The sequence below is a fragment of the Lepisosteus oculatus genome, chromosome 12 (genome assembly GCF_040954835.1).
Source record: "Lepisosteus oculatus isolate fLepOcu1 chromosome 12, fLepOcu1.hap2, whole genome shotgun sequence".
Taxonomy (NCBI): Eukaryota; Metazoa; Chordata; class Actinopteri; order Semionotiformes; family Lepisosteidae; genus Lepisosteus; species Lepisosteus oculatus.
In genome coordinates, this window is record NC_090707.1 from 5,492,111 (window position 1) to 5,514,124 (window position 22,014).

The window sequence follows — 22,014 nt, forward strand, 5'->3', positions numbered from 1 at the left end:
TGTGTCAGAGATACTGTAAATTCATGTAATTTAAGATGAAAAATGCTTTCTTTTTCTTGCCCAAAGAACTAAGCTTTGACTTACAAATTAAGGTTTTGCTACTGGGTTCGGCACATAAAATACATTCTGTTCAACATGCTTTCAGTACTTTATCCACATCTTTTGAACTTTACTAAAGGTCAGAAATACAGAAAAAAATTAATTAATTTTCTTGTTAGCACCTCACGCTTTCTCAATATTTTCTGGTGTAAATGGTGTAAAAGTAAGGTGTAATGTCTACAAAACAACAACAACAAACAACATGTGCTGTTTGACGTATTTACCACTTCAATGTAAAGTAATTACTGGTATTATCTCAGTGTTAATAAAAGAATTGAGTGTTACCTTATCATTTGATGTTTGATTTCCTCATTGTTGGTGCTTGGAACCTTTCTTTTCAGTATTCTAGGAGAGTCGAGGTTACAACAGAAAATTTACATTTACAATTGAAAATACAGTATGATAAACAATCTTGCATTACATTTGTGTACTGTATACTGGATATACTGTACTGTATGTGTACAGTATATCATTCTGCTCATTGCCATAGAAACATCTCTAGCTTCTGTTATGCTTTGCTAAGAAGACAAATTGGAATACAATTTGAATTCAGTGTATTTAGAAAAAATGTGTTTTACCTACCTACTGTTACAGTATATCAAGGACATGAATATTTTTCAGTAATTTACTGATTAAACAGACCCCTGGGCTTTGCTTTTCAGCTTTAAAATTCCAAATCAAATTTCAACAAAAAATAGAATAATTATATTTGGATGTAATATGGTGCAGCAGTTACATAAATTCGTTGTTGTCGATACATTTTGTAAACTTTAAAAGTGGATTTTGTGGGGGTTTCCTTTGATACATACAGTATACTGTACACTGAATATTCATCAAGACGTCTTTGGAGAAAAGTAATGTTCCAATAAGCCAATTTTTTTCTTCAGCCAAGCTGTAGTTATTAACAAAGTGCTACTTACTGCTTAATACTGCTTCTCTCTCTCTCATATCACTACCCAAACTGCCCGGCTAAACAGACAACTATTAAAGTACACCTCCAGTGAAATGCGAGATAAATCAGTGATGCACTTTCATTTTCTTTTAAAATGTGCTCTATATTTTTGAATTGGTAAAACAAACCCCCACACACTGAGATTTATTTCTGTATATGCATTAAAACGCAGGTTACAATGTCTGTCCATTCCCTCTTCCCCATGTAAAATCCTCTGAAAGCAAAACACTACCTGTAGCTAACCTTGGCTATGGCCGATGGTGGCAGAATTTCCATCCGTTTCTTAACCGCTTCATCCAATACAGGTTCACAGAAGAGCCTATTCCGGCAAGCAATGGACAGGACAGGATGCTAGTCCATTGACAGGGCACACACTGACACCAACACAGACATGCATACACTCACACCAGGCCCAATTTCACCAGACGCCAGTTACTCCACCAGTATGTCCTAATACAAATTCAATGACAAGAATGCGCTGAAACTCCACAGTCAGGATTCCTGCTGCCCTTCTCCCTATATAACATGTAAGCATAATGCTACCTTTGCACGTTCGAAATTCACAGGTGTTTTTGCGTACTTGGGTGTCTGAATACTAATGGACTAATGCATTTATTTTAAAACTGCCTCTTTGAAATGAAGAAATACCTTTTTTAAAACCCTCAATCAGCTTCTTCCAAGGTCAAATGCTGTGCAAGGTTGAGGCTTCTTAATTCTCTGAAATCGCTGAAGTTAACTGAGAAAACACAATCAATAGAAAATAAAAAAAAAATCCAGAGAAGTGCCTCTGGCCAACAGAATTAATAGATTTGTGGATTTTCTGTACTGATTTATATTAATGGTATAACAGCATGTGCCTACATACCAAATGCATATCATATTTACACTTGTGTTTTGCTCTTAATTGAGAATGTATTCTGTTTCTATAACAGCATAAATAAAACACCAATCAATGTCTTGTAATCTGATTCAAAGTCAATTATGCTTTGTGGTCTGAATACTGCTCAGATCGCACAGTCAGACTGGTGAAAGCAAGTGTTTTAATTTACAACAGAGCAGATTGCCATCGTTATAAGAGCAACATTTTGTCAATATTGGATCAAGAAACAATTAAACATCATGAAAATCTTCACAGACTAATCTGTTCCACTCCGGTGGTCATGAAGGCCAGTGCAAAGACTTTATTGCAGTCTTTCTACAAAGTTATTAAAACTGCACCTACATGAAAGCAGAGTGCATATCCTTGAAAATGTGTCATTTATTATGTTTTTTTTATGGACAAACTATGTTGCATGTTGTGGTTTGCACACAAGGGTCTATTCACATGATGTAAGTGGTAGAATATAAAATAACACCCTTTACTAGTTGGGCTATTCTTTTTTCTTTGTGTTCCAAAGTTAAAGTAACCCACACCTAGAACAGCACAGAGATGATTCAGATATAATTATTTACAGTATGTAGTAAGGAAACTCAATACATGCATATAATGAAATGTTTTTTTTTCTTCAAGGTGGCAAATCAAGTTGTCCAGGCATTGCTTACTCAAAAGGTTTGTATTTTCTCACATCTTTATGAATTCTGTTCTGTCCCTAGTTACGATCTTCCTAAAGCACAAATCTGTTTATTTGCTACATTTATTCTGAGCTGTTTCACATAGTGTACAGTAGCAAGGATCTGTGGTTTTTGTACTGCTGAGGTTTTAATTGACAAGCTGGAGATGTCTGGTAGTGTTCCTCTGCTGATGTGCTCCTGAAATAAAGTCCATTTTTTTACATTAGTGTAAGGTAATACTGATGACTTTAAATACCTTGGATCAAAACTGGTAAAGGGAGGAGAAACACTGGAGGCAGTAAAACAAAGAGTGAAAGCTGGATGGAACAAGTGGAGAGAAATAACTGGAATAATCTGTGACAGGAAAATTCCCAGAAAGTTAAAGTGCAAAATGTACAAGACTGTGATTAGACCTGTATTACTATATGGAGCTGAATGCTTGGCAGTTGGAAAGAGGGAAGAGAACTTGATGAGAAGAACTGAAATGAGGATGTTGAGATGGATTCTGCAGATTTCAATGAAGGATAAGATCAGAAATGAAGAAATCCGTAGACGATGTAGGGTGGTGGATGTGGTTGAGAAGATGCGAGAAGCGAGGTTACGGTGGTATGGACATATCATGAGGAGGGACGTTGAGGAAGTAACAAAGAGGGTAATGGAATTTGAGGTGGAAGGTAACAGAGGAAGAGGCAGGCCTAGAAAGAGATGGATAGATTGTGTGAGAAAAGATATGGAGGTATGTGAAGTGAGTGAGGAAGATGTGCTCGACAGAGACAAATGGAGAAGAGCAACCAAAGCAGCTGACCCCAGGACAGTCTGGGACTAAGGCTGTGAAAAAGAAGAAGAAGAAGTAAGGTAATACTGTATATTGTTAACATCTGCTGTTGTATTCTGAAGTAAAATCAAACATTGTAAATTAAAAGATTCAATAACGAGCATGCTCCTTCTTCGAACCTTGTTGTTTTTGTTGTGGCGCGTAAAGCTGGAAAATGTTTGGTGTTCTCTGCATTCCAGGATCTCAGAGAAGAATGCCTGAAGCTGAGGACGAGAGTGTTTGATCTCGAGCAGCAGAATCGAACGTTGAATGTTCTGTTCCAGCAGCGGGTTCAACCAGCCTCTGGTTTGCTGCTTCAGGTAAGTGTTCACTACAGTTCTTCGCTTAACCTCCTGGGTGTGGCTTGGATTCTGCTTAACAGCTGGCATCACGAAGGAGTTAAATTTCTAAAAATGTAATTAAAATTGAAATTTTATGCATTCTATGGGAATGAAAATTCACAAGACATTTATCTTGGCTGGGTATAGAGTAGAACTACAAGGGCACCTACCTGCAGAATTAATTAATGAGCTCTCTTTCCTTGTTTTTTTTGTGTGAGCTACCTATTTTGTATATTGCATGTGTGTGTGTTGTAAACAAACTGCACTGTTTTCCAAGACCTTTTGTGCTTAAAAAAAGCCTGCCTTCAGCATGTGGAATTATTAGAGGCAAGGGCTTAACAGAGGAAATACTGTACATGTATAATCTACTCACAACTTTTTTCCACAATGCAACATATAACTTGTGAGGCTTTTGAGATATTATACTTCAGGGCCCCTTTACTCCACAGCTCTACTAAAATATTGCTATTTTAATTAAAAATATATGAGAGTTCTGTGACAAACCTCCACTGGAAGCTACGTCTTCAGAGACTAAACTGATTTGTCCACATATCTTCCAACAAGAAGGGCTTTAGGCTTTGCTGATCCTGCCAGCGTGTCACTTATACAGTATAAAGCACGTCTTCACTGTCTCAGAAGTGGCATAACAGTGTCATGTAAAGTGTCTGTGGAAACACAGTTTAGCATTGCTAGGTTTGTCCAAAAGAAAGAAAGATAAGAGATGATGAAAGATGGGGTTAAGTTTGTAGTATCCTTTTTTTTTTCCCAAATCAAGATTGACAGCTATATCTGTTTGTGTTGCTACATATAGATTTTTCTTTGCCCTGTTTCTCTCTTCTGCCTTCAAAACCTCGTTATTTCTTTTCAAACCGATGTCAGACACTCTCAGATGAGTGCTGTACGTGACTCAAAGATCTGGAGAGGGGGGCACTATTGATAGCAGATGGATGAGAGGGAGACTGGCGTCACTTTTGAGGGTTGGGAAGTGAGTGGCTGTCATCAGTGTGATTGAAGTCAGGCTGGAAGTGAGTGGTGAAAGGAGAATGAATGAGCCATGAGAGAACTGCTCGCCTTTGATCCGTGTAATCAAAGGGAAGAAAATGAAAATAAAACACATTTTCAGGCAGGAATGCGATCAGAGCTATTGAAAACTAAAACATTAGTTTTTTAAGAAGGAAAGAATGCCTTCTTAAAAATTGTGCGATGGAACACACTGGTCTCATGATTTTGTTTCCAGACCGCACCAGTAACAGAGTGAAATCTTGAATCACAACTGTAGCCGTCACTGCATGATGTACAGTATGTTGCTAAAAGTATGATGAGAGCTTACTAAAGTATACTGTAGGTAAGGATGGTTATGTCTTGAAACACAAAGGTAAAAATAAATGCTGCAGTTTCAGTCCTAACACTATCAAACTTCTTTGTGTTTTGATTTTTTATTTCGTAACATTTTTATTTCTGAGATATTGGCCCAAGACAGTGGTGAGATGGTCAAAGCTAGAAGGCATCCCAGGACTAGGGAATTTGTATTGATCTGCAACAACCATGGAACCAAACACAACTGAGCGCATTATTGATTTTACTTTAGACAACAGATTGTCACAGGCTTGTGCATTTGTACCCTGGTGCAAAATAATAACACATGGATTTTAGGAAAATAAGAATATAAAGGGATACCTTCAAAAGTCATTTATTCCTGTGAATAATGTTCTCCGTTGTTTATCCTAATGAAATCCATCGACACTTTTAACAGCGATGTTTAAGTGAAAACATATCCATTTCCCCATTTCACTCGTTGTCTCTTATTAAATTCACACCTTTAAACTTTTTCAATTACTTTTTAGAAAATGAGGAACAATTTTTTACTCTGAAGCAAGACGATTTGAAAATCACTCTCTGTGTATCTCACTCTTAATGTGGTCATATATTAAAGATTTTTTTAATTAAAAAACATTCTAATGAGACAGAGATATGATCTCCCATTTGGCTGGATGCAATTACAGTATCTTTGGATTTAAATTTGAAATCAATATTAACTATGCTGTACTCCGGAGAATGCTCCTGTGACTAACAGGGATATTCCTAGCTGTTATTGTATGAAGCTGTTATCTCCCATAAGTACAGGTTATTTCGCAGCTCTGAAAAATAATACCCTTATTTATATTTTTTAACATAGGGAAACCATAGTGCATCTGCAACCACAACAGGTGCCTGCATAATTTTAGAGGAATTAATTACAAGTTACTGTCTTAATAATTTATTTTAATTATTGTCTTCAAACATAACTCCACAACATAACATAACTAACAGTCATTTCTGTGTCAGTTTTACAGTTTAAACAGCAACGATGAAAAATTTGACTCTACAATTAAAAAGAATATATATATTTGTATTTTATTTGCACTTTTCCAGCCACCATCTGATGGGTATAAGCACAGCAGCTATAAAAAAGTCTCAGGACAGTAGTGGCTGTTATGTGTTTCTCTTTTTGAAGACAATATGTATATTCCTAATGTCTTTTAATCAAATAAACTATTTATAAAAAAGGGTTTTAAGGGTCATGATATAGTTCTCTAAAAACCGCTCTTTCATGTAAAGTGTTTAATACTCAAGTGTATTAAAATGTTAAAATTGTTCATCAAAGCAGACATCTAATAATATTGCATTATTTGTTATCTTCAGCCTAATGGTTTATCGATCTCCCTGCCTTTATATCTTCTCTCAGGATTTAAACTTTAAAGTATTATGAAAAACTGCAGCACAGGTTAATTTGAAAAAGCAAAAATACTTCTCCAGCAGGGGGCACTAGTTTTGTACAGGTAAGCACACAGAAAATATCCATTATACCCTTTATATAACTCAGCTTTAGGGTGAAGAGTTGGCCACAGGGCATGGTTAAATACTACTAAATTAGCTCTAGAAAGTATATTTATTAATGCCTTACCCTTGCAGTTACATTCATTTTGCTTGAGGGCTCAAGATGTGGTCTAATGGTTAATGGATCAGATTATACTGTACTTTAATTTTTTGTCAGAAATATTGGGTCCATAAATGCTTCTTTTGTCGTGGGGTGAAAACTTACAGTGTACTCTCAAAATACCTCATTTAAAGAAAAAACGTTTTACAATAAAGGAAAATTAGCAATAGTAAATAAAAACGGTTTCTGCAAAAATATACTTGGAGAAAGTGTGCTGATATTTTTTAACGAGTTTAAAATCACTTTAATTTGAGTATCCTAACAACTGAAATAATAATATATAACTAAATAATAAATGTATAACTAAAACAAAGCCTTTTTCTTCAAGGTTATTCAACATATGAATCACTTTGTCTGCAGAATGAAAATAGACAAAGAACATGTTGAGTATTGTCTCCACCAGACTCAGGTTTCCTATTCTCAGTCTTCCAATGACATAGTCAGGCAACGGCAGTAATTAAATTTATCATAAGCCCATAGGGGATTTTGTATTTTCACGATAAAAAAACACAGCACAATTGATATTATAATTAAGGATGAGTTTCAATTGCTGTTGCGTGTGATGTGGCAACCCATCCTTTTTATCTTCTGCATTTGAATTTAATCAGGTATTTGATTAGCTGCATGCAGGTGTGTACTTAAAGTGTCTAATAGTTTCTTATGCTAATGTAGGCTCATTATAAATTACAAGTGCTGCGCATAAAGATTTGGCTGTCAATTACCCTGAAACTGGGTTGTTTTGTCATATTACTGAGCTGTGTGGGTAAGGATGACAGACTATACAGTACCAATTATTTGGGACTTAAAATGTTAACCGAGCAGTTTCAGTTTTAATTGTATGGATAATGGTAAGTTATGTCTCTGTTTTATAATGAAAAACAGTGTGTTCTATGTGCCGTTTTAGGTTCCTGAAACATGGGAGAATGTTCAGCTATTAATTATATATTCCTAATTTTTGTTTGTTTCAAAACCCTGTGAAGCTTTATACTGTAGAAGCAAACAGAGGCACACTGTTTAAGCAGAGCCTGTAAATGTCCTTGGCTGAATGTATCATATGTTTTTAATGTGCCCATGGCTGTCCCAGATGGCCTGCCCAGTGCATTAATGGCTTGAGTCCTGCCCTGTTCTCTTCCCTATCAAGGCCCTGTGACACTATTGACTGAATCATTGATGACTCTGCTGAGGATGTGTAATACTGTATCCTATGATAAGATCTTCCTACCAAATCCTCTGAAACCAGAAGGTCTTTCACACATTAACTGTTCCTACACCAAATGGCTGTCTGATATAATATAGCAGATGTTAGCAATGTTTGTTCTTTTGGCACAAATTTGAAAAAGATGTTTCTGAATCCTAATATTATTGCAAAATATATTAACAATAAAAATTTAAAACAGATTTAAACAACATACCGCTGACATTACTGTATAATACAGTACAGTATATATTATACATTAAACTTTATACTACAAATATTGTGAAAAAACACTATAACTGGCAATAAAGTAATTATATTTTATTCTGTTTTTACTTTGTTTCTTTAGGACTTTTTGTTTAATTTTCTGAGTAAAATATCACACAATTAGCAATGTACTATTATCCTAGAGGCACAATTACTGTATGTTCGAAGCACTAAATTTTAAACTAGAAGCTGCAAATTTAAATGACAACTAATTTAATGTGCATTTAATTAAAACTCCGATTGTAATAAATTTTGCTGAAATAAGTGAAAAATGTTGGCACTGCGGTTAGCTTGAGGCACATGCACAATAATGTAGACTTCACTTTCAAAAGGTCACAGAAGTTCAAATTCGAATGGTGTCAGAGAGGTCAGGGTTGTTTGAAATTCTGAGTGTAGTTAAGCGAGCTTGTCCTTTTGAGGAAATTACCTCATTATCATTAGCAGTTCTGTCTGTAAATTCTAATTACATTTCAAATGACCATCCAAAATCATCCAAGAAAGAATTTGTTGAAATGCTTTGTGTTTCTGTGTTAAGAAATAGTTTACTGCTTATGTTTTTGTTACACAAGGATTATGTAAGAAATTGAACTAGACCAACTTTCTCCAGATATAAGATATAATATTCATACTATATGTGTCAGAAGACAACAAATATTTTTCCATAAGGTACAGTATGTAAATGAAAAAAGGAAATAGCGTAGTTCATCTTTCTATCTAAACGTAACACAGTCTACCTATTCATAATCTATTAAACCTTTCTGAAACCCAGAAAGCCTTTCATACTGTATATTAACTGTTCCTGTACTAAATGACTGATTAATGTAATATACAGCTTCTGAAATGCTTGTTCTAAACGGTTTCTATCCAGATGTATTGAGATTTATTGGCTCCGGAGAAAGAAGATAAAATGACTCCTGGTGTGTTTTATAAAAAAACAGTGATGTTGTTTTGATAGAAGTGACAATTGATTTAAAAGACAGTGTTTTAATTTTGAGCTCGGCGTGTGAATAAATAATGTAGATGTTTATATTGTTCAAGCTGCTGGATCGGTGTAACCCCTGCCTTAATTTCTTTGAGGCCAACAAAAGAAGTTGGAACAGAAGTATGAACACTGGCGCATGACAGTGATAAACCCAGAGGTACAGTGCCTTGCGAAAGTATTCGGCCCCCTTGAACTTTTCAACCTTTTGCCACATTTCAGGCTTCAAACATAAAGATATAAATTTTTTATTTTATGTGAAGAATCACCAACAAGTGGGACACAATTGTGAAGTGGAACGAAATCTATTGGATTTTTTAAACTTTTTTAACTAATAAAAAAATGAAAAGTGGGGCGTGCAAAATTATTCGGCCCCCTTGCGTTAATACTTTGTAGAGCCACCTTTTGCTGCGATTACAGCTGCAAGTCGCTTGGGGTATGTCTCTATCAGTTTTGCACATCGAGAGACTGAAATTCTTGCCCATTCTTCCTTGCAAAACAGCTCGAGCTCAGTGAGGTTGGATGGAGAGCGTTTGTGAACAGCAGTTTTCAGCTCTTTCCACAGATTCTCGATTGGATTCAGGTCTGGACTTTGACTTGGCCATTCAAACACCTGGATACGTTTATTTGTGAACCATTCCTTTGTAGATTTTGCTGTATGTTTGGGATCATTGTCTTGTTGGAAGATAAATCTCCGTCCCAGTTTCAGGTCTTTTGCAGACTCCAACAGGTTTTCATCCAGAATGGTCCTGTATTTGGCTGCATCCATCTTCCCCTCAATTTTAACCATCTTCCCTGTCCCTGCTGAAGAAAAGCAGGCCCAAACCATGATGCTGCCACCACCATGTTTGACAGTGGGGATGGTGTGTTGAGGGTGATGAGCTGTGTTGCTTTTACGCCAAACATATCGTTTTGCATTGTGGCCAAAAAGTTCGATTTTGGTTTCATCTGACCAGAGCACCTTCTTCCACATGTTTGGGGTGTCTCCCAGGTGGCTTGTGGCAAACTTTAGACGAGACTTTTTATGGATATCTTTGAGAAATGGCTTTCTTCTTGCCACTCTTCCATAAAGGCCAGATTTGTGCAGTATAAGACTGATTGTTGTCCTATGGACAGACTCTCCCACCTCAGCTGTAGTTCTCTGCAGTTCATCCAGAGTGATCATGGGCCTCTTGGCTGCATCTCTGATCAGTCTTCTCCTTGTCTGAGCTGAAAGTTTAGAGGGACGGCCAGGTCTTGGTAGATTTGCAGTGGTCTGATACTCCTTCCATTTCAAGATGATCGCTTGCACAGTGCTCCTTGGGATGTTTGAAGCTTGGGAAATCTTTTTGTATCCAAATCCGGCTTTAAACTTCTCCACAACAGTATTACGGACCTGCCTGGTGTGTTCCTTGGTCTTCATGATGCTCTCTGCGCTTTCAACAGAACCTTGAGACTATCACAGAGTAGGTGCATTTATACAGAGACTTGATTACACACAGGTGGATTCTATTTATCACCATCAGTCATTTAGGACAACATTGGATCATTCAGAGATCCTCGCTGAACTTCTGGAGTGAGTTTGCTGCACTGAAAGTAAAGGGGCCGAATAATTTTGCACGCCCCACTTTTCATTTTTTTATTAGTTAAAAAAGTTTCAAAAATCCAATAGATTTCGTTCCACTTCACAATTGTGTCCCACTTGTTGGTGATTCTTCACATAAAATAAAAAATTTATATCTTTATGTTTGAAGCCTGAAATGTGGCAAAAGGTTGAAAAGTTCAAGGGGGCCGAATACTTTCGCAAGGCACTGTATAATATACATGAAAGAAAAGGAATGGAAATTAACTTGTATAATCCTGTGAGGGAGTTTCCTGGTTTAAGCCTAGTCGAGAATAAAGTTCAAGGCATTAATGCTATCATTTCCTTTTATTGTGCTTCATTACAGTCCACATATGGAAAGGGGCAGCCCAGGGCACAACTGGGCTTAATTTTGTGCCCTTTGGCTTCTGTGGCAAGAGACATTCCTTCTCATCCCCCTTATCTGACCAGTGGATAAAGCCCTAGGAAATCTGGGGGATTCTAGAAGCTTGGAAGTAATCTAATGAATGAGAGCTCTTTGTGTCTCCTGTGAGGAATTCCAAGTTTCCAAGTTGTGGAGCCAAGAGACTTAATCTTTTCTTTAGTTGTCAGGACATTTTTGAATATGAAGCAGGTTCTGATCGTTAGGTTACTGTTAAATCTACTTTTTCTTCCACTAGGTCATTATGAGAGCTGAGTAGCTTTGGCTAATGGAACTGTTTTACTCTATGAGGTGTGTTGTTGTTATTATTATTTTTAATATTATTATTAGTCATAGTACTACTAGTAGCAGTACTGTACTTACTCATCTCCTTTTGAAAATCCTTTTTCCTGAGAGCTGTTGTAATTTGGTGAGGTTGTGATGTATTGTGTAGTATTTATTTAAAAGGTTTTCTTCATAAGCGCATATGCCACTAGAATTGATTTGGTTCTAATAACGCTAAAATGCAATTGCTGATTGGTGGCTTTCCTTTTGTGACTGCCACAGTTGTTATGACATCATAATTGCAATTACTTTATAATTAACTAGAATCGCAAATTGATCATGAAAGACCCCACCTCTCCAACAGTAACGTAGGTCTTGTTAGCACTGTGGGTACTTTGAAAGTTAATGGAGATTTGGCTCTGGAAGAAGCAGTGAGACACTATAGCCACAAGGGGGAGGAATACGGGGTTTATCGCAGAATGCAGTGCGAGCAGGCTTTCTCTGGGACAAGCCTTGAGCTGACTGTATGGAGGTTTCTCTGAGCCATCACCATGTCCAGGGACATGTGACAGGTCCTCTCAAGCTCCAGAGCCAATGGTGAAGCCGGGTGGGACAGGCAGTGCAGGCCACAGAGTGGCAGGTCAAGGATGGAGATGTGGGGGTCACGGACAGCCAGTAGTGTAGTCAAAGCAGGCCCAGGCACTCTAGAGCTGGACCAGTTGCCAGCCTGACCTACCCACCGGGATCACCCCCAGCCTCGGGATGGAGACTAAAAGGGCAGTTTTAATCAGGAGGCAACTGTGCAGAGAATCCACCCAGCTGCTCCTCTTTCTTTCGGTGTGTAATGAAGAGGTGGTGTTGTGTGACTGTTGGCGGCTCACAGCTGCCTGTTGCTGCCAGCCGGCTGTCAGTGCCTTCAAACCTGTCATCGTCAGGGTCCATCAGAAGGCGAGGCACCAGGCTCCACAGTGAATTATTTAACCATCGGGCTTGTTCCCTGGCATTCAGCACATTAGCCTTTATGAAGCTCTGAAACTTCTGCATCATTACTATCCAGTCCAATATACTGTACAGCCATCCTGTCATAGAAAAATAAGCGGCCCAGAGGCCTGCAGGCAAACAATGTTTTTGTTGTTCAATGTTAAGAGTTTATTTCCCTATGTAATTCTTTATTCTAAATAATTAAATGTTTTTTTTTTTTAAATGGGCTTTATGAGACATCCAATTTATTATCTTTTTTTGTACTCTAGGCTTCAGAAATCCAATTTGGAGCCGAGAGAAAATAAAAGAGAAAACACAGAGAAAATGAGTTTTATCGCAAAGTACAAGAAAATGATTTAGACTAGGTAATTCCCAGGCAGCAAATAAGCTTTATTTTTTAACTGTTGTTTGTACGCACTAGATGAAGAAAAGAACCAGGAAAAACATGCAGACTCCATAATTTAGAATAACACTTCAAATTATGGGTGGGTAATACACTTTAAAGCAGGTTACTGTATTTTATTTTTTGTTCTCCATGTATTTTAGACCCTGATGATTCTTCTCTTGACTCCAGTGGATAACAATTTACAGTATGTCGGAAGCTCTTTACCTTTCAAAACACTTAAGAGGATGGAGTTACTTGTAAGAAAGAAGCCAATAGGTTTCAAACTACCAAAAATAGTATAACTGCCCATCTCATTGGAACAATATTGATTTGGAAGCATCTCAGTTTCATCTCCAGTGGCTCTACTCCTTGCCTTAGGTACAGAGGTTGGAACTTAATAATAGCATTCATGTTCAGACATCTGCAGATCTTTTATTAGCATTTACAGGTCTGAAATGGTTTTCATATGCAGGCCTTCAATCAGAGTGCTAATATTTCGCTGCAGTGGAGTGCAGTGTTGTCGGTGGATTCTGGAGTTTACTACAGCGCGGGTCCGTGGTGCCAGTGGAGGTTCGATGGTGACTGGAAGTGCCGAATCAAATCCTCGTCGCTCGTCTGACTTCACTTTAGGGGCAATTGGACTGGAAATGTGGAGGGAGGCACCAGTAGTGGCAGGCGTAGGAGTGGGGGTATTCAGCAATTGCAGTTCACTCCCAAACGCAGTTAAATAGAGACAAAGGTGGTGACGTGTTTTAATGAACCAAATCAAAAAGTAATTAATCACTCACATACAGTACGTTGTTATTATTGATAATAACAGTCATAATGAGAATAATAAAGATATCAAATATTCACTTAGAAATGTCTGTAATCTTGTATTTGAGATATATATATATTTCTAAATTATCTTTGGACACATGTTTAATTGTACATTGTATAAGATCCACAGACCTGCTAACTTGCTATTAAAGGAACAAGTAATAGGTTTATTCCATGCTGAAAAAAAAGAAGAAAGAAAACACAACGTTTCAGCTGTGGAGCCTCCTTCAGGTGTGAGAAAGACATGGCAGTGAGCAAAGGTAAAGTATCGGGAGAACAAAAGCTGGGAGGGAGGAGGAGTGAGAGGCCGGAGCAGGGGACAGAAGAGAGGCCAATCAAGAGGTGTGAAGTCAGAATAGGTGTAGAGAGGTGTGAAATGAAACCTACAATGAATACAGAGAATTTAGAAGAAAATCTTTCTGATGGATGAGTTCAGAAAACCGTCTTTGAGAACACAGACGGAGAGATTAGTGTGATCATGGCCGTCAGAGATGAAATGAGAAACAATGGGCTTGGAGAAATCTTTAATCTTCACAGCCCTAACATGTTCTCTGAAGCGGTCTCCAAGTCTCCTTCCTGTTTCTCCAATGCCCAGCCGTCTACATTGGATTTCAGCAGGGAATAAACCTATTACTTGTTCCTTTGCAGCCTACGCATGCTGACGCAGCTACCCACCTAAACTAACTTGCTATTATATGTTTGTTCCTTAAAGTAAAATAGTAGATCTTTAGTTTTTGTCTCATGTATTAATTGCTTAAGGTTAGTATTTTGCAGATTTCATTTTAGAAGATCCATCCATTTTTTAACTGTTTCGTCCAAAAAACGCAAGCCCTGGGCGCAGAGTGGGATTTACCCTGGCCATGATGTCAGTCCAGAAAATGGACAGATTTCAGTTTATGTGTTTTTATCGTTGGTTACAGAGCATTGGGCTTTATTTATTTCATTTTCAAATCATTAAGTAAAACTGAAGAAATGTTTAATAATCAGTAATAATCAATTGGATAAATCTTATTTTTTTTCTTTAAGAGCTACTAAAGGAGTATACAGTATTACAATACATCTTTCCTGTTTTAATGTTTAGTTCTAGATACTGTGCAGTATATCTGGCATGATTATTCTATATTTTTAATAATACTTAAAGCAATCAAAAACAAAAACTTGATTTCATATTAAAGCGGTTACGAAGGGAATGCATTTTTGGTTAAAAGGAGTGAAATAATTTACAGATAGGACACTGAATCCCCTAAGCTCATGTGACTTACAGTAAAGTTTATTGTATACCTTCAATATGAATATTTTACTGCAAAGATATGCCATGCCTCATTGTTAAAACTGACAGGTTATTTACAGTATAGTGCTGTGAAGCTACCTCCCTAGAACCATTAACTGAATGAAAAGGACACCCAGGAATTTCTTTTTGTGCTTGTGTTAAAAAATATAAGTTACCTGCAATTCACTTACATATGAATGCTAATGAAAGTACCTAAAGTAAATTGTTGCAGCACCTTAATCACGGATGATTTAAAGACTAACGTGCTATAAAGTCATAATTGCCTCATAACTGAGCAACAAATTGCTAACATACTGTTTCATTAGGATAATAAAAAGAAGGAAATAACAATGAACTCCACAAGTTTCTTGTTTTTCTGTTGCTTTTGGTAGAGCACAAGCTTCTATTTAGGCATGATAGTATTGCAGTCCCTCTCATCTTAACTCATTACTGAGCCTAATATTCCCTTATTCAAATAGGCTGATTGCTACAAAATTGCCTGAATGGCAGAGGGCTTCGTCCTGATTATGTGGGTTTAGGTGTATCTTTGCTGCCTTCCTTGTCTGAAAATTGGAGACACAGACCTGATGCTACTGTATAGCCAAAGCAGCAACTCTAACACTTTATAACATGATAAGGCAGCTTTTGATAGCACCAACCTGTGTGATAAAATGATCGTGACAGCAGTGAGAAAGAATCTAATAAGGGAATTGATCTGCAGCTTCCAATTCTGTTGGAGCCAACATCGATCAATGTTTCTGTCAATAACGAGATCTTATTGAGGCCTGCCTAATTTTTTTAGATGATTTCTGGCGCTTTGTGACATGAACAAGAGGTAGGTGCTTACTGCAGTACAGAATAAGCTGTGTCAGTAGTGACAGCAATGTGTATTCCTCAGCCTTCATGTCTCCTTTACATACAGTATTATACTGTACTGTATATGCTGGCAGTCAGAGTTATGGGCACACCCTTTACAATCTCAATGAAATACAAAGAAGGGGGACAATTTTTCTTGATTATTGAATTTTCAAAAACGCATCGATCTTCTCCAAAGCAGAGGAGGTTTAGTTTTCTTTCTTCTCCAGGCATTTCTCAGAAAAGCACACCCTTGATAACAATCACAGCTGTACACATCCTAGGCATTCTGTCTCACAACTTGAGGCATTTTAACCTTATGTTACTGCGCATACAACTATAGCCACCTCGCAGTACTGTATGTGCTGGTTGCAAACTGTCATGGGAGATGGTCCTGACTCCCGTGTAGTACGTATTTAGGACCCTGTGCAGGTATAATCCAGAAGAAACCGGAGAAGGACATAGGAAAAAACACGGAGAGGAATGGATGTGAGGACACAGGTGTGAGGGGGAGCGCAGGCGAACAAGTTCAGTGGGAGTCCAAAAGGGAAAAACAGGGCGCAGTCCAAAGTCCAGGTAGCCGGGAGGTCAATCCAAGACAAACAGTTAAAAACAGGAACCGGGTCGGAACCGGAACAGGAACAGGGAAGTTAAAAACACGATGACGAGGCCAGGCGCTCAGAGCTCCGGACTCAGGTGGTCAGGACGCCGCGGTGAAGCCTATGCCGTCGTGTCTCTCCTGGTCCCGGAGTCCATCTTCCAATACTGAGCCCAGAGCTTAGAAGGCACATAACTTATATAGGTTAAACAGGAGACAGGTGCACGTAATAATAAAACTAATAATAAAAGGTCGGAGCGCCCTCTAGAGGAGGGATGATGACCGTGACAAAACTGCTTTCCTTTTACTGTTTTAGCAAATTATCCTGGCAGAGTTAAAGTCAGGGGACTGATAGGAAAGGTGTGCCAATTTGAAAGCAAAAAAAATGCAGGTGTGACCTGCCTCTGTGTTAATGGTCATTACTGTGTTGTTAAACAACACATAGCTCTCATAAGGGCAGTATGTCAGGGCTCATTTGGTACAACGCCTGCTACAGAAGCTGATGTAACCCCCTTGGAGTGAGGATAGCACGATGGGAGTCCGAGCCATCTTCCCAAAAAACAGTCTACTGTCCAGTATGTCGGGAGTGATGATGTGTGGCCCTGTGAGCAGCCACGATCAAACCCCAGCACAGGAAGTTCTGCATTCATCATGGTGATAGTGAGAGTGTGTTATCCATATACAGAGGTTTCAAACTTCACCAAGGCAAAGGCAAAGCTGTACAGTATATGTGGGTTGTCTTATTTCTAAAATACACTGTTGTATAGGTTCTGTATTTTTATGTAATAATGGCCTTGGCGTCACAATATTATCATATCATGTGAACAACTGAATCTTGTTCTGAAGAAGTAAGCTAGATTTTCTTGGTCAGTAACCTTGCTGTTCCGTGCCAGTTCCTATGGGATCATCAGCAGACATGGTGTAGGCAGACGTGCCATCTGAAGAGGCTTTCATCAGCTTTGAGCTCCTGCCCACGAGAACAGCCTGCCAGCCATTGCTCATGTATAATCTTTCAGTACTTCAGATCAAACTTTTAGCGATTTTCCGTCTCATGTCCAAGCATATTCTAAAACTGTACTGTTAAATAAACAGTAGATTTATTGTGACTCTACAAAGAGAAAAATCTATCCATTTATCTAATAGTTCAGATTTGCAATGCCTGGAAATATGTTTTTTAAGATATTTCTGCAACCTTTCAAAGAAAGTGGGGTACACATCCCTCTTACTCCAAAACACTGCATTCTGGACTTGCATTTTGCATTTTGCTTAAATGGTTTTTATGCCTTAAGTTTTCATTTCCTTATATTTTTGGGAATGGAGAGTAATTGTGATACCTATGTTAAATGTAATTAAAGAATATTATTACTTGCCAAAGAAATGCAAACGTAAAATCATGACAGGTACAGTATTCCCATTTCTGACAGGAAAATGCTGCATTTGCCTGACCTAACCTGTAAATCTAGATTTAAGCTTTGAGCTTGAATCTGTCTGAAGTAGTTTGAGGCCTTTGTATAAAGTCATTATTGTTTTTTTATGTTCCCAAATGACAGTTGTCGGTGTAACAAAATGCAAATTACGCTTGGTGGGTAGTACCTAATTGCAAAGCCTGAAGCTGACGCAGCAAAAAGAAATGCTATGAATGACAGTTATTGGAGTTTGATGGGAAGTTGAGTTGCATGAGGGAGACAAAGTTTATTTCGTTCTTGCTTTTTCAGCAGGTTTCTCCATGCAGATAATAAGACAAAATACCCCAATTAAGAATGATCAGCAATAAACAATAAGAACAAAATTTAACTCCATATAATAAATGCAATAGAGGCACTCCTTGGGTTAAGTAACACTCAACTTAGCCCAAAGAAAGTAGCAAAACTATGTTAAAGGTATGCCAAGTGTGACTTCATATAAATCCACTGCACATTAATGAGAAATTCCGATTTGTATGATTTTAAAAACGTGGGAACTATTTACAGCTGCAAAGGAACACTTTAAATAGCACTTTCTCACATTTCCATTATTTAATCCATGACTTTTTTTATTTTTACATCCTGTTTAACTCCTGATTTTTTTTTATCTTATCGCAGAATAAAGCTTTTTGAATTATATTACAAGATATAATGTGAGCTAAGCAGGACATAGAATAGGATAGGAAGGGAGCCTACTGCCATCAAGATATGAAACAGTAAATTTACACATGGCTCATAAGCTGACTCACTGATCGGTTTCCAAAACCAAACTCTTACATAAGACACCAGCCACTGTCATTAATGTGAAGTTTGCCATTCGTGAACTTTCTAAAAACCACTAAAGCAGAATGCAAAATAAAGATCACTACTGGTATGAACAGGGTAATGATTTTCTGTATTTCTGTAAGTAGCCCATCATCTCTGCAGGTCTGGCTTCACTTTAGTTTTTGTTCCCAAGAGGAATGTGGTTAATACATGCAAGATGCAACCTTGAATTTGGTGCACATAACCCATAAAAAAAAATTGGACAACACACAATAAGTGGGCTCCTATTAGGCCATCTGGAGAGAAAGTGTTCGGCAGTGATGGCTGTGGAGACAGAAATAACCCCTCATCTCTTCAGCCGATGCTGCCAGCAGGCTGTGATTTCAGCTAGGCTGCCGTTTCAGGTTGCATGGCCAAATGAAGATCACCTGTTTCCTAAGGGTTGCCATTACATGATCTTAGCTTCCAGTCAATCCAACAAATAGACACGAAGATGCAGGGGGAGGTGCAATTAGAAATGGGTCTTAAACCTTAAGAAGAGAAAGTGCTCACCTGAAAGATTAAAAAAACAAAGAAAAAGTTAAGGAGAACGATAAAAGCCGCCCCCAGAGGAAAAACAATTCAAGCAAAGTTTTTGAACAGTAGAAACAGGGCCTGGGGAGTTTCACAGGCGATGTGGTTTGCTGATTAATTCATCTTTATTGCAGTTTCATTGACTTGCCTAGTATGACACTCTGAGGTTTTAGAATGAAGTTTTTTTTAGATCATTTCATACTTAGCCATGGGGTTTTCACTGTGTCCAAATGAGGAGAACCAGAGGTACTGTAGCAAGTTAAAAAATATTTTAGTTTTGCTCAGGACATTTGTACCCACTGTGCTGACTTGAAGATTATTACAGCTAGAAGGAACTATATATATATATTATAAATATAAATATATATAACGTATATAAAGAAGGGTGGATTTTGCTCAGTTTGCACTTGCTAGCTAGTAATCACCAGGAAATAATTTCACTTAACTGGAGAAAAGGTTGAAAAATCAGTACAGTTGTTTATAATTTGGCATCCTGCTGTGTTTAGAGTACTATTATTCTATTTTATAATAGGTAAGCATTAGATTCTTAAGCGTAATATTTATTTTTTTTAAAGTCCACATGTATATTTCTGAATTTAAAAATAATTTATTAAATGCCAGTGTCACAGTTCTACATTTTGGCAAACGAGTGGGTTCATTACATTTAGTGTGTCTAAATGCATATACAATTATCTATTATTCTTACTTTTCATATTTCCTTTGTATATTATTTTTCCATAAGAGCTTGTTGATTATTTTTTAGAGCTCTGGATCTCCTTTTTTTGTGAGTGCCGCAGATAACTGGTTTGTAATTTTCTGCAGTGTTTTTCATTCAGCTGTGTAGTTTTGACAGCAAGTCAGATCCTAAAGAGCCAAGCGCATAATTTAACTGAGCAGATTTCATCATTCTTATTAGAGATTAAGCTTTCCGTTTTCATAAGAATTGATTTGCAAAGCAGGGACCTTATGTCAGGGTGTCCTTGTCAGCGCTTAGCATTCAAGTGGATGATAATTGGAGAGTGTGTAAAAGAGCAAAGAGGTACAGTATATTATGAGCACAATAAAGATGTTTGATTTTAAATTCTGAGTAAGTGGTTGGCTATGATTAGAAAAGCAAAGGCAAAGGGAAGTGTCTGTTCTGAACTGGAATAGCTACTGTAGGACTTCAGGATGGAAGTCAAGCAGGGATGATATTTAACATTACAGGAGAAAGTCTATGGCAATTTATTTGAATTAATATGTTGCTTAATTCACAACATTCTTCTATTTTCAATACCCACTTAGTCTGATTCAGGGTCACCTAACCTGGTAGACATTGGGTGCAAAGCAGGACACACCCTGGATGTGAAGCCAGTCCTGAGAGAAAGGATTTAACCTATTTAGATAGTATTTAACTATTTAACCTAGATAGTATGTCTTTGAATTGCAGGTGGACACCAGAGTATGAACAAAAACACACATGACAGCAGAGTAAACACAGAATGTGTTTGAACCCAAGACCAGGAGTGCCAGTGGTATTCAGGAGTGCCATGAAGCAGTCCTAAACACCACTTTGCTGTGCCTTAAATTGCACTCCTTCTCTGTTGGTCTGTTTCTGGTTCATCAGCAGTAATAAAAATGGGAGTTTTACTAATGCCAAAATTGTATTTAGCTAGGAAGCTTTAATAAATAATTTATTGCTCATAAGAAAGATTCCATTAAACATAGAATTCAAGTGTGTTATATTTGGGACCCTGCGATGGACTGATGTCTTGTCCAGGATTGAACCTGCCGTGTGCCTGTTGCACGCAGGGACAGACTCTGGCTCCCCACAGCCCTGAATTAGAAAAAGCTATTAGAAAATGGATGGATGTATTTGTGAAATCTGCAAAAGCATTGTTTAGAATTATGTAGAAATTCATTGTAACAAAGTGATGCAGAATTTTATTTTAAACTTTAAGAATTTCAGATCATACAAACACATTTTTTCTGCATGATTAATCAAAATGTTTGACATTGTCCTTTAAATAAAAATGAACGGTTAATGTTAGTTATCTACCGAATTTGGAAAGGAAAAACCCGATACAAAGGCAATTACTGATCAGTTTTGAGACAAAAAATATTAAAGATGATACAAACAAATGTTTTTTGATCTAGTGGCAATTTAAGGCCCTTTGATAAAAATTAATAAGTCCTATGGGATTGCACGGGAGCTAATAAAACAAACTTGATGGAAGCAGTAACCTTCTCAGTCAGATCCTGATAGATTATATTGCTGTCTATGCTTATGCACCAAATCCTGTCTAATGCTATACCTCACAGTTTTATGCCCTGAGAGATTTATGAAATTCAAGCCGAATGCTTTCCTTCATCTCTTCATCTCTGAATCACAGTACTCTTCCAATTGTTTGATGCTATCATCTGCAATGAAGTGTAACAAGACTTCGAAGTCTGAAGGAGGCATGGTGTGATTGTTTTGAAGGTGGTTGCAGATTTGTTTTGGTAACTGCATTCATCACCATGCTGTCCTTTGAAATTCACTGCGCTTTGCATGGGACCAGACAAGAGGAAACGCTCCAAACCTCTCATCTTATTAAGAAGTTCTGGAAATGGCAGATGAATCTGTGTAGACGGACTCTGGCCCTGAGGACTCTGCCTTTCAACTGTCAGAGACTTCTCCTTTTTCTTGTGATATTGCTTGTCAGTTATTAAAGATATTCACACTGTTGATGGTACAAAGCCTTGGAGCAAGGCAGGAGAATGTGCAGCAACATATGGAGCCTTTTTGCAGTGTGAGCTGAGAGATGTGGTTTTTCATGTGTCTGGAGGGCTTGCCAACTTGCCCTTTTGTATTATCATTCTTTTGCCTCCAACTCTATTTAAA

The 22,014-nt window shown here is 37.7% G+C and overlaps 1 protein-coding gene across 4 annotated transcripts in view; it reads left to right on the plus strand.

Moving 5' to 3' along the window:
* Window positions 1-22,014, plus strand: part of LOC102692698 (nck-associated protein 5) — a 150,133-nt gene that overhangs the window by 80,091 nt on the left and 48,028 nt on the right. For all 4 annotated transcript variants that reach the window (XM_069196268.1, XM_015358337.2, XM_069196267.1 and 1 more), the window contains 2 exons: window positions 2,562-2,600; window positions 3,617-3,736. In XM_069196268.1, the coding sequence (XP_069052369.1) occupies window positions 2,562-2,600; window positions 3,617-3,736 (159 nt within the window). The remainder of the gene's footprint in view (window positions 1-2,561; window positions 2,601-3,616; window positions 3,737-22,014) is intronic.